Here is a 14,401-nt window from a genome sequence, read left to right on the forward strand (position 1 = left end):
ATATAAATACCGGTAATAGGGGTTTGAATGACCCACTCAATCTTGATAACCTAAATCGCGCACATGGGATTGAAGATGATGTTTAACATCCTGGGGTTGTTAATCAAAGAATTCACCGCCTTTCTGCTGACATGGAAGATTAAATGGATCAAAATAATGGAAGGGCGGGGAGATTGCTAGGAGACTATGCTAAGCCAAATTACAATAGGATCCAGTCCAGTGTAAGATGTCCTCCTATTGCAGCAAATAACATTGAGATCAAGCACAGTGTTCTCCAAGCAATACAAAATAATTGTGTTTTCAGAGGGAAGCTAAATGAGGATCCAACCAGTCATCTAATGGATTTTGATGAAATCATGAACACTTTTCACTACAATGGAGCATCAGACGATGCTATATACTTAAGGGAATTCCATTTCTCTTTGAAGGATGATGCTAAGATCTAGCTACGTAGTTTACCTTCTGGATCAATCCACACTTGGGATGAAATGACGACAAAGTTTCTTGATAAGTATTTCTTACCAGCAAAAACAACTAGAATAAGGAATGAGATCAACAATTTCAGTCAACTAGAATCAGAAATAGTGTTTGAAGCATTGGAAAGATTCAAGGAATTGTTGAGGAAGTGTCCACATAATGGAATAGAGCCATGGCTGCAGTTGACAAATTTCTGAGAAGGATTATCACCTGCGTCACGGAGGATATTAAATAATGAAGTGGGAGGACCAAACATGAAAAAGACACCTAAAGAAGCTATTGAAATCCTAAATGAACTTGCAGAGGATGCTAATCAGTGGGTTGTAGAGAATTCTGAAAGGAAGAAGACTCTAGGGGTGCACCAAGTTGATACTTATACTACCTTGTGGGCGCATATTGCATCAATTGCAAAGGATGTGAAACAATTGACTCTAGCCCAGGCTCAATTGACGCAATCAATAATGTGTGAGTTTTTGTACAGGAAGGCTTCCTACTCATGAATGTCAACAAGGATCATTTACATAAGATAAGGTTAATGTTGTTGGAAACTTAAACAAAGGGAACTATCAAGAAGCAAACAATTTTAATGCAATGGGGCAAAGGCATCCTGGATTCTCATGGAGCTCACCAAATGGTAGTTTGAATGTGTGGCAACAGAACAATGCGAGAGGACAAGGACAAACACTTCAGGGGTACCAGAATCACCAGCGACAACAATATCAACCTCATGAGGGACAACATGGGAACCAATCGAGTTTGGAAGAGATGTTTAAAAGTTTCACCACTAAGGTTGATGATCGGTTTGAAATTCAAGGTGCTTCTATTCAAAATTTAGAAAAGCAAGTTGGACAGATTGCTAATCAAATATCTGAAAGACCACTTGGAAATCTTCCAAGTGACACATTAAGGAACCCCAAGGAGCTGAAAGCTGTGACTTTGCGAAGTGGAAAAACGTTAAAAGATAATTGTAAAAGCAAAGATTGTGAAGTTGCAAAGAGCCAAGATGAGAAACAAGGAAGTAAAAAAGTAGTAGGGAAGTCCAACAAAATTCAGAAAGGAAAGGAGAAGTCAAAACTAGAAATTGTTTCTAAATACATGTCTGCATTGCCTTTACCTCAAAAAATGAAATGAGAGAAGCTTGACAAGTATTTTGGAAGTTCTTAGAGATGCTGAAGCAACTACATGTGAATATTCCTTTCACTGAGGCAATCACCCAGATGCCTGGATATGCTAAATTTTTGAAGAAAGTTTTATCCAGCAAGAGAAAATTGGAGAAAACATCAGTAGTCAAGTTGAATGCTCATTGTAGTACCATCCTTCAAAATAAATTACCTCAGAAATGTGGTGATCTAGGTAGTTTCACTATTCCATGTGCGTTAGGGGTTGCTAGATTTGAGAAATCCTTTTGTGACTCAGGAGCTTCTATAAACCTCTTACCTTTGCCCATATTCAAAAAGTTGGAAGGAGAGCTCGAAATCAGAAAATCTATCCCAATATCCTTACAGTTGGTTGACCAATCCACCATTATTCCTGAAGGGATAGTTGAAGATGTTCTAGTTCGGGTGGACAAGTTTGTGTTTCCAGTAGATTTTATCTTAGTGGACATGGAAGAAAATAAGGAGGTTCCATTAATTCTTGGCCGACCATTCCTAGCTACTGATAGAGCAATACTTGATGTGTATGAAGGGAAACTGATGCTTAGAGTTGGAGAGGAAAAGGTAGCATTCAATATGAAGAAGGTGGATGAGCTCACATTTAAGATAACCAAGTCGGATAAAAAGATCATAGCATGGGTGTGTGCGCTTGGCCAAGCCCGCACAAGGGAGCCAAACACTATTTTCGACACCAACTAAAGAGAGTGAGGGAAGTTTCCTTTGCTTTTGCATTTTCTTTATGTCATGGGGATATGACATAGCTTAAGTGTGGGGGTGAAGGGGTTGTAAATAACTAAAAAAAAGATTTTTTTTCTTTCTAGGGTAGCTTCTTTGTTGTGCTTCTATGGGTTTCTTGTCTTATTCTTTTAGAATAGTCGTATTTATTTTGAATCAGACATTTTTTTAGGATAAGAGTCGTAGCATAATTGTTGCACAAGTGCTAGAGGTATAATTTGATTGATTTATATCTAGAGGTTGATTTGCTTGCTTAATTAAAATTTGCTTACTTGTTGGCATGTGAAGTTGAGGCATTATCAATCCTTGAATATTGTGTGGTGAGAAGATCTTGATATATACAAATGTTTGAAAGAATCTAGAACTTGGCATGGTAGTTTTTTGAGGTGAAATTCTAGGACTATTTGAGGAAGAATGTGATTGTAGGCTTTCTTTGATTAACCAACTTCTAGTCTAAATTCACCGACCATTGATGATAAGTATCGCTAGTCAACTAATTTGATCCTTATAATAATCAATTTTATTTGATTAGCCGATACATCCCTTTAGTCTAATCCCCCTATCTGTCACTCTCTTAATTGGAATTATAAGCGGAAGTGTAGAGAATTGAATTATGAAAAAAAAAGCAATTGAATCTAGCCATGTGTGAAAAGTAATGAAAGTTGTTGGATGTGTTTTCAAAAGAACATGAAAGGTGCCAAAAGAAAAAGGAAGAAAAAAACGAGTGAAAAAGAGAAGGGGGATATGACTTTTTATTTTCATATTCTACAAACACCCTTCTCATAAATTACACTTGTGCAAGCCCTACATGATTTTAACTCGAGAAGGACTATATTAGTGGAGAATTACTCAATTGCAAAGCCTATGGTATTCTGGAAAAAACATGATGTATTTCTTTGTGAGAGTGAGTGAAATGAGAGATTGTGTCTCTGATGCATGAACAAAAGTTTGTTAATGATAAAATTGCATCTTCTTTGTTGTGAGAAAATTCATGGATTGATTTTCGCTTAAATTTCATTGTCGATGAGTAGTCATTTAACAATGAATGTTGCATGCACATATACGGATGGTTGAAGTTGAGGGGGTCTAGTTGTTCTAATTTGCTCGGGATGAGCAAAAGTTCAAGTGTGGGGGTATTTGATGTGTAATTAAATGAGATGAATTTACACATGTTTTGAATGTGAACTTTGCAATTAATTGTCTATGTTTCATATGTGTAGGTGTGCAAATTCAAGTATTGAACCTGATTAGGGAGAAAGGCCAACAAGAATGCTAAAGAAAGGAAAAAAGAACAAAAACGTACATCTTCTAAGCTATCCGCACGCGCGGTGGTCACGCGCTAAGTGTCCACTGAATTCCATGTTTAGCTCACATGGTCTATGTCAGTTAAGGCTTACCCCCACAATGAATGATTATGAACTATGGCTTCTCAAGAAGCTCTACTTAGTGTGGGTGGGAGTATTGGATCTCATTCATGCGTTGCACAAGTAGGCTTTGAGAGTAGTTATGGTGAGTTCCTTTTATGTTATGATGGTTGATGAAATAAAGTATGATTAATGTGGATTGTTGCTATGAGTTGCTTTCCTTGATATGACTTATTAAAGGTGAATGCTTCCTCGTCTATGAGTATTAACTAAGGATGAGATCAAAGAATGGTGAGTATGGTTATGGTGACCTAAAAGTGGTACTTAGTATGGATGGGATTATGGGATCTTATCCATGTATTGCTCAAGTATGACTTAGGGTTACTTATGAGACGGTTCTATTATGCTATGATGATCTATATGTTGAATATGCTTATGACTTATGCTTTTACACTAAAGTTCATGATGATTTTCTAACTTGGTAAAATGCATGCTTTTAAACTAAAATGTCCTCTTTAGTATGTTTTCCTGATTTTATGCATGACTATCATACTTGGTGCATTTTTTTACTAACCCATATTTTCCTACATTTTCCCTAAGTGTAGGGTCCGGACGTTGAGGTGATCTTCATTTCGTTCAAGCTTGGATCGACTATTATCCTAGCTTGTGGTGATTCCTCATGATTCGAGGACGGATGAGTCATTTGTATTTCCCTTCTAGCATTTCATTTTTGGACTATGTTGTAAGGGCTATGTCCCTATTTTGATTCAAGGATTGTAATAGATGGCTAATTGAGACAAGTCTAGACTTTCGCTTGATTTTATAAAAGACTTTGATTGTACGGATAGAGTTTTAAAATTTCCCCATCATTTCTTTTATCATATGTTATGATATGCTAAGGGGCTTGTATGAGACCTTTCGAGGTTGATTACGCTTGTTACATCTAGGAGGTACCCCTGGATCGTGACACATTTTTAGCTGCCGCGATGCATAAGATATAACATTCTTTTCCTGCATCACACAGTACCCAAACTCGAATTTGAAGCATCACAATAAACAATGAAATCCTTTCCTTCCACCGGAAGTGCCAAGAAAGATGTTGAGGTTAGAAGGGTCTTAAGCTTTTGGAAGCTCTCCTCACACTAGTCGGTCCACTCGAAAGGCACCTCCATTTTGGTCAGCATTGTCAAATGCATGGCAATAGAAGCAAAGTTTTTCACAAACCAATAATAGTAGCTAGAGAGCCCTATAAAACTCCTAACTTCAGTAACAGAGCTAGGCCGGACCCAATTCTTAATCGCTTCAATATTTTAGGGATGTAGTATTACCCCTTCCCTTGAAACTACATGCCCCAAAAAGGTAACTGAAGTCAACCAGAACTCACACTTGGAAAATTTTGCATATAGCTTTTGTCTCCGGAGGACACCCAAAACTATATGAAGATGGTCGGCATGCTCTTTCTCACTTTTCGAATAAACCAATATGTCATTAATAAAGACAATAACAAAAGAATCTAGGAATGATATAGACACATTAATCAAATGCATGAAGGCTACAGGCGCATTGGTCAATCCAAATGATATCACTAAAAACTCGTAGTACCCATAGCGGGTCCTGAATATCGTTTTGGGTACATCCTCAGGCCTAATCTTTAACTGATGGTAACCTGACCTTAGATCAATCTTAGAGAAAACTGACGTACCTTGCAGCTGGTCAAATAGATCATCAATCCGAGGAAATGATTACTTATTTCGAATGGTGACCCAATTCAATTGCCGGTAGTCTATGCACATCCTCATACTACCATCATTTTTCTTAACAAACAAGACAGGAGCACCTCACGGGGAAGCACTAGGATGGATGAAATCTTTATCAAGAAGCTCCTAGATTTGATCCTTAAGCTCTCTCAATTCTACCGGAGCCATGCGATAAGGAGGGATGGAAATGGGGCGAGTACCTGGCTCCAAGTCAATACAGAAATTGATATCTCTATCTGGAGGCATACAATGCAAATTGGTAGGAAACACTTCCTTAAATTCAGACACCACATGAATAGAATCAATAGAGGGAAACTCAACATCAACGTCCCGAATATGAGCCAAATATGCCAAACATCCCTTCCCCACCAGTTTCCTAGCCCGAATGAAAGATATGACCTTAGCTGGCTTAGGCTTGTACACTCTTTCCCACTCAAACTTTTCCCTACTTGGGATCTCTAAATTCATAGACTTAGTATTACAATTAAGCAGAGCATAATATGAGGACAACCACGCCATGCCTAAGATTATATCAAAGTCCTTCATATCTAGATGAGCCAAATCAATCCAAGTCTGAAAACCATAACAAAACAGGACAAGCACGATATACATGGGTGACTATGACAGACTCTCTAACTAGGTAGAAACATGGATACGGGGTATCAAGTACATACCAAACTGCATCAAATCCCAAGGCAAACTGAACTAACACATAGGAGTAAGTAGAACCCGAATCAAACAAAATAGTAGCCATTCGGTCACAGACAAGAATAGTACTTTTGATCACTATGTCAGAAGACTCTACCACGCTCTTTCCCGGAAAGGCATAATACTAAGCCCTGTCATTTGGATGAACAACCTTATTGCCAGGCTGCATTGGTCTTCTACATGCATTACCCTTTCCCCGGCCTCCACGGCCTCGCTGATTCCCTCCTCGACCACCTTGTGGACGTTCTTTGCCATTATTACTGTTGCCCATTGGTACCACCGCTCTAGTCTGCTACTGCGCGGGGTCAAACATGTGTGGGTGGGGAAAATCTCTCCTCGTATGCCTAGGTTCTCCACAATTATAACAAGTGCGGGTGGGATAAATCTCTCTTCATATGCCTAGGTTCTCCACAATTATAACAAGTGCGGGTGGGGAAAATCTCTCCTCATATGCCTAGGTTCTCCACAATTATAACATGTGCGGTCAAGAGATGGCATGCTGCCTGCCGAAGGTGCAACTCCCTAGCTATCCTAAATAAAATTATGATGTGGAGTTCCCGAGTAACTACCTGTAGATGTGGGCAAGACTAACTGAATTGGCTGGGCTACAAGTGTCGGCCTACTTGAACCTTTGGAGTAACAACCATAGAAGTTACCAGTGCTCTTGGGCTTCTTAGCAAAGCCTTGGCCTGCCCATCACATCTAACTCCTTCCACTCTTCACAAAATATGTCACCTCATTAAAACTTTTCCCTGCAAAGGTCATGTGAACAGACAATACTTGTAGTTCGGGGTTCAGTCCCTTGACGAATAGACAAATCCTCCCCTCCTCAGTAGTCACCAATTGTGTAGCATAGCTAGGCAAATCGTGGAACTTAGCCTTATAAGAAGCTACATACATACTACCCTGCTCCAAAACCATGAACTCATCCTTCTTGCGATCCCTCAAAGTCTGGGGCACATAATTTTCCAGAAGTAGAGCATGGAACTGCGTCTAAGTGAATGAGGGAAAAACTGACGATCTGCATTCCACATAGGCCCTCCACCACTGCTTAACCTCACCTTGAAGTTGGAAGGTCACGAACTCTACTCCATGCTGATGTACAATACCCAACTTATGAAGCCTCTGATAACAATCCAAAATGAACTCATAGGCTTCCTCACTCTCAGCCATGGAACACAGGTGGCTTCAACTTTAGAAACTTAGTCAATATCTCATGCTCATTACCATTCATTACGGGGTCCAACAAGGGACATAAGAAGGCATCAAAGGCTAATGTTCCATCTACCTTTGGAATAGTAGCAATAACGGGGCGGTTGATCGGAGGTTGAGTAGCTTGCACTGTTGGAGGGATTCTAGGACCGACCAACCCCTTTAGAAAAGAGATGATATGCTGACCTAACATTGGGTCTAAGGGAGGAACACTTGTAGTCTCAGCCTGTATCTCCTCATCTGGTCCAACATCCCTTCTCACTTTTGATTTCCACATTCTCTTGTACCCCTTCTTAAGGTGCAGGAGGGTCCTCTTCCCTTAAATCATTCTCATCTAAGGCTCCACTCCTGGCGGGTGCTACCCTTCCTTGACCTCTACTCCTTCCTCTTCCCCTTCCCCTTCCTCGACCATGGCCTCTTGTTGTAGGCTCCTCTGCTAGCTCATTGACGAGACCTACTGGTATGACACCATTGAATCTAGTGTTAACCATCTGCAGACAGAAGAGTGAAGGAGATTAGATACCAATTTGGATCACCATATACCAATTGGAATGAAGTTATAACACGAAAGTCCTATAGCCACTCGAAGAAAAGTACATACGTCTCCATACTGTTCCACAAGACTCTATTAGAATCATTTTGGTACACTGAGATCAACGAACTTAAGGCTCTGTTACCAACTTTGTCACGACCTAGACCGTTGTGATTGACACCCACACTAACCCTGCGGTGGGAGAACCATTACTACCGCCCAACTAAGCAACTTAATGATAAACCAAATATTTCAAGATATAGAAGTAGGTTTAAATGATAAAATAACATTGAGTTCCCATAAACTCGAAAGCTCAAATAAACAACTAACATAACTATTGCGGAAGTCAAGCCCTAGAACCTGAAAGTTAATGTACCAAAACTCTACTAACGACAAGTATAATAAAGGGGGTGCAACCCCAACCAAACATAAAATATCTAAAGCACTAGTCTAAGTCCGGAGAAAATGGACTAAACAAAAGAGAACTCATGGCAGCCTGGAAGAACTGGCTCACCCTTGAATCCGGTCTCAATCAGTTATCTCCTAGATGAGGTCGATCACTAACCGCCTGAAAATGCCATGTATTCAACAAAGAACGAGCAAGTGCAGTATTAGTACACAACCACAATGTATTGGTAGGATCACGGGCTACTCCATTAAGTGAAACATAGGCAAACAATAACAACAACGTATATACACATATACAAAACATACAGATCAATTATCCTTTCAAGAGCAACATACAATTCCCAATATCAATGACAATTAGACATGCATATATAATCACAGTGGTCCTCTCATGGAACCCATACCAAACTGTTAGTGTGTCGGAACGTGACACCCGATCCAATAGTCATGTGTTGAAATATGACACCCAATCCATTATATGTGTTGGAATGTGGCACCCGATCCAATATATGTGTTGGAATGTGACACCCGATCTGATATGTGTGTCGGAACGCGACACCCGATTTAGTTAGCACAACCACAATGACAAGTCACACCATAATGAGCAATGCTCATAGTCATACAATCAAGTAATGGGTTCATGTTATGTAATTATTCATATATATATACTCATTTGCATTAGATTCGGTTTACATTCCTTATTATCATACACGCATGCATACAACAAAGCAATTAATCGGCATATATCACACAAACAGGAAATCAAACCATCACTTACCTTAAAACCAAGCTTGAATCCTCCTAAGACATTTGACCCTTCCCCTTCCGGATTCTTTCCGTTTGTTCTAGGTCTACAAACGAGCAATTTAATGCAAGAATCAATAATAAATGTCTAATTTATCCAGATTATGACCAACCCAATAACCAAGACCAAACCCATGATCCTAATGTGTAGCTAGGGCTCTTTCCACTATTAACATCAGGCCAAAACCCTCCCCCATTAATAATTACCCAAGAATCTAAGTTCTATGGATCAAAAAATGGATTATGGAACGAAAATCTTTACCTTTAGCACCAAAAATCATCGAAAACTATCAAAAAATCATCCTGAGTTGTTTCCTAACTCTTAAGAATGAAGTTTGTAGAAAATAATGAAATTTGGGTTTTCCCCGACTTAGTTGCGACTGGCCCGCTACGGCGGACCCCAACCAGCCACAACGGCCCTGCCCTTGAGGCTTGCACGGAGTCATAAGCTCGTAATTTGAGTTCCAAGCCCCCATTTCACAATATACTTTCAAACCAGGACGTTCTAAAACGACCCTTTCACGCCAAAATTAGTTTTAGGAGTTCTACTCACCAAAATTTAATTTCGTAAAGCCGTATAGGCTCCTTAACATCTTGGATATCCACTCATGTGATCAAATTCACAATTAGATCCCTCATTCATTACCATATTTCCCTAGACCTTACCTGACTCAGAATTCATCCAAATCTGGACTAGGCTAAAAAATTTCAAGCCCAAATTCTTTCCCCGATGGCTTTTCTATAACGACAAGAATAGGTCGTTACAATGAATTTTCGCCTTCGAGTTCAGATATGAATATGAGATGTGAACTTGTTCGGCACATACTTTTTTAGCAACTTTTATGATGATTGGGTTTTGGTTTGGATGACAAACAGTGATATGTGGAAGATTTTATGTTGTTATGTGGGGGCTAGATTGTTTAAATTATGGTAGGTTACTTATGAACGTGCTATAGTATGGACCTACAGTTCTATATGATTATTGAGGTTTTTGAGGAGATTGAAACTACTCTATTGATGTGAATACACAGATTGTTGTAATGCGTTACATAGACACTTGATGGTAAATAGATGTTATGTTCCCATAGTATACATAATTATTGGGGTGACAAAAAATCTCTCTAAATTTTGGTATGAGGTATATGATGGTTTGAATGGTAGTTGAAACTTATTATGTGAAACGTTGGGTGTGATTCAGTTATTGTACCTTGGTGGAAAAGTACTATTAGATTTGGAATTAATTCTATCAATCTTGGGTGTGACTCGTATTTGTCATGGAATGATTAAATGGAAAGAGAGGAAGCCACAATTTGGAATTTTTGGAGGCGACAATGTGCTTGCTGAGAAGACATTGATATCGGTAAAAGTTTGATGGTAATGTAAATGACTGGTGTGGTTATGCTTATTTTTTAGTAGTAGCAGTGTTGGCTTCAATAGAGCGTGTGGAGTTTGATAAATTGATATTTGAACGATTGTAATGGGGACTAGACTTATTGATTATGGGTAGCTAGAAAATCAAAGAGATGAAGTCAGATGAAAGAAAGCGTTTGATATGGACAATATGGAAGAAGTATCTACTATTATTTGACCTTGGTTCTGTATATTCTTATGTGACCACCTACTTCATTCTGGACATGGTTTAGAGTATGATTTATTGCCTATTCACGCACGTGTTTGCATTTCTATGGGTGAATCCCTAGTGGTCGATCAGATATATCGATCCTTCGATGTCGTCTTGATAGGGTAGGGTGTTGGAGATGACTTGGTCATTTAAGATATGGCATAGTTAGTTTTGTCTTTGAGCAGTTGAAATATTCCATAGGTGGTACATGTACCACCTTGCTTATGAAAGTTTTTAAATGAGCTACCATGAGTATTTACAATTTTCCGACAGTCTTAATAGTGTGCCATGACTCTACGGTACTATTGATACATTTCACTTAGAGTTTGTGTGAGTCTTGAGCTGTCTTATTATTAGAATTGATGGTTTTGATGTAATCTTTGCAGGAAATTGGTTCAGAAGCAGTTGAGAGAGATAAGGGCTGAAATGTGCAGAAGGATCCATTGACGGAACCAACCATGGACCGTAGGTCCATTAACGGGACGTAGGTGGATGATCATAGGTCCTGGTTAGAAAGTTGATTTTCAGTACTCAAACCACAGAGTGACAGGATGAACTATAGTCCAATCAACGGACCGTAGGTGGAACCATTGTCTGAAGGACCTAAAATATTGCCTAAGTGTTGAACCATGGAGGGAGACCACTGACTGTAGGTTGACCCACGGTCCGTAGGTCAAAGCGTCGATCGAAACCGTGTTTGAGCAGTTATTTCCTTATTTTGTTTCCTACTTAGTTTGGGATTTGTTTTCTATAAATATTAGTTGTAATTTCCGTTTTTAAGGGTTAGACATTATTGTATACTTTTGGTTTTGGTTTTTTGAATTAATTTGCAAACTCTTAGCAATTTAATTTCCGGAAGTTGGTTTATGCAAGAATACTTTGAATTTCAATTCAATATTTTGGTTTTCATCTATTCGAATTGTAAGTTCATGAATTCTATTAACCTAATTATGAATTGTGAACTATCAAGCATGAGTAACTAAATCCACAACTAGGGTTGTGGAAACCATGAGCAATCAACAAAGTATGAATAATAATTAAGTAATTCTTGAATAGTGTTTATGCATGATTGTTAATCTTTTCATTTAGAAGTATTTTTAGAGGTTGCGCAACGTTAGAACTCGCCTCGTTCCTACTTGACCTTACCAAGGGGGTAATGAATAAGAAAAAGATTTAACAACAGAGATTTAGTTAAGGATTTGTTGCTATCTAATAGTCTGACTGTAATCAATTGGGGAAAGGATGAATACCCCAAGTTAATTGACATGATGACTAATCTGGGGTGAAGGTAACGGTCAGTAAAGTACACACTCGTAGATTTACCAAGTCATGAATGAAAGTTCCTATTAAGATTACCAATCACGTAGGGATACATAACTTATCGGCCTTGCATGTCAAACACTAGGATAGGATTACTGTGTTAAGAGCTTGTGGGGAACACATATACCCTAGATTCCATCTTTTATTGATATCTCAACTTGTGAATCTTGTTTACTTGTTACTTAATCATTCTAATTAACAACCTATTACTTATTTACAACAAACCCACTGTTTACTTTTCTCGGAAATAGTTTGACTAAAAAGAGATAATTGTGAGTTAAGTTTAAGTCTAAACCATATTCCTCGTGGGATTGACCCCAACCTACAAACTTAGTTCTTTATTTGACAATGATTGCTTATGCTTATTTAATAGAGGTGTAATTTGAGTATATCAATTTTTTGTGCCGCTATTGGGGAATATAGCTTTTAGATTATGCTTAAATACATTATTGAACTATAGTAAAGTATTTCCTGATTTTATGTTTTGTTTTCTACATGCTTCAACTCTAGTGTATGCCAAGTACACGGAGTCTAGGCATACCCTTGACCCCCTACGATCCTGAACTAAGAAGGACTTTGAGAAAAATGGAAAATCTAAGGGTACACAATAATCCAATCAGAGAGGGTCACGAAGATGGAGTTGATTGCAGCCTCCTGGGGTTGTTGATGTGCTCGGTCAGGTTCATGGTGGTAATCTACTCGGAAATGCAAGGGTGCAAAATTCGCTAGCACCGAGGTTTCGTAATCACTACAGGGATGACTATGATGCGGTTGGATCAGATGGGCCTATTTTTCTCCCTCTTCTACCTCCAGGGCATATATTTATGGTGACCAACATCCTTATACAAATGCTTATGGCAAGAGGGTTGTTTCTTGGGTTGGCTTTGGAAGACCCATACGCTCACATGGCTAAATTATCAAGTGTCTGCAAGTTGTGTAGAACAACCAGAGTTGGATATAGATGTTATAGGCTTGAGAGTATTCCCATTGTCATTGACCGCTGATGATGTTGTGTAGTTTTCTGAGCTTCTTTATAATTCTATCTATACATGGGACCAGTTATATAAGGTGTTCGCAGCAAGGTATTTTTTGGTGTCCAAGAAGTTAAATCACAAGGATAAACTAAATAATTTCGTAGCACTACCTAGAGAGTCCATAAGTAGCACATGGGATAGGTTCACTGGGTTCATAAGGAGTGTTCCGGATCACCACATAGATGATGAGTCATTGAAAGAGTACTTCTATAGAGGACAGAATGACAATGGAAGGGATATGTTGGATACTGTTGCTGGAGGGTCATATGGTGAGTGCACTTTTGAGGAGATCGCCGAAAAACTTCACAGGATTTCCCAAATAATAAGGCATGGAGCACTAGAAAGGAAAATACTGGAAGGAGCACGCTTACTGTCCAAACTGCACCAAGTCAATCCAATGATGATATTCACGAAGGGTTGGCACAAATGAGGACAGAAATTGGCTTGGTATTAAAGCATGTGAGTGGAAGTGCAGAAACAGTGAATGCGGTAAATTACATAACTAGAACTCCACCACCGCTAGTTGAGGAATGCTACTATGAGGAGGATGCGAATTTGGTTAATGATCAGACGGGGGGGTTTCTGAACCAACGCCCAAGGTTCCAATTCGGATAATTGGCGTCAAGGTCAATGAAACTGTAGTGACCCTTTTTAAAGAGACTTAACTTATACTTGCGACACTCAAAAGCGATTAACGAGGGCATACTGATTATAATCTAGTAGAGGGATTAGATGCATAATGACCTCCAAACAGTAATTTAAGCAAATAACTGACGAGCTTTTCATGTATATATATTATCCTCACACTCAAGGATGAAATAACAAGAATATTACAAGACTTGGGTTTACACACCCAAAAAGAACAAAACATATAGCCATATTTATATTACAACTCATGGTGACATGATCAAATCAGCCCTCAAAATCCCATGTAAATATACAACACATAGAATATGTACAAGTCCCAAGGTTTATACAAAATATAGATTCCTATATGCAAATGTGATCTTCCTTAAGGCTCTCAAAACATCCATCTCCAATGGCCAGCTTCAAGCGTCATCTCGAATAGCCCCTACGAAAGAAACAACTATCGCTAAGCATATAGCTTAGTGGTGTAAAAACTAAAGGTTTGGAGCCCTCAAATTCAGCAAGTTATCATTCTCAAGTCAAGGGCAGCATAATTGAACATAATAAATAAATCAAGTAAACAATATATATAGAGTATCAAGTTTTATATTTAAAGATCCAAATGTCAAGAACGTTCATAGCACAGTT

General features: G+C 38.8%; 1 protein-coding gene and 1 non-coding gene across 2 annotated transcripts; one reads left to right on the forward strand and one right to left on the reverse strand.

Annotated features, from left to right (window-relative positions):
• Positions 1–536: 536 nt before the first annotated feature.
• Positions 537–643, reverse strand: LOC125825756 (small nucleolar RNA R71). Its single transcript, XR_007442885.1, has one exon. It is a non-coding gene; the product is annotated as a small nucleolar RNA R71 (small nucleolar RNA).
• A 1,000-nt stretch (positions 644–1,643) lies between these two features.
• On the forward strand, positions 1,644–2,330 carry LOC125825721 (uncharacterized). The gene has a single exon (XM_049505034.1). It carries the CDS (start codon positions 1,644–1,646, stop codon positions 2,328–2,330), a length of 687 nt encoding a protein of 228 aa, XP_049360991.1.
• Positions 2,331–14,401: the final 12,071 nt, after the last annotated feature.

The sequence above is a fragment of the Solanum verrucosum genome, unplaced genomic scaffold, assembly GCF_900185275.1.
Source record: "Solanum verrucosum unplaced genomic scaffold, falcon-dt-bn FXZP01000003.1, whole genome shotgun sequence".
NCBI classification, from domain to species: Eukaryota; Viridiplantae; Streptophyta; class Magnoliopsida; order Solanales; family Solanaceae; genus Solanum; species Solanum verrucosum.

Excerpts from the sequence above, each read along its gene's own strand:
- LOC125825721 (XM_049505034.1), top strand. The coding sequence starts at position 1,644 with ATGCTGAAGCAACTACATGTGAATATTCCTTTCACTGAGGCAATCACC.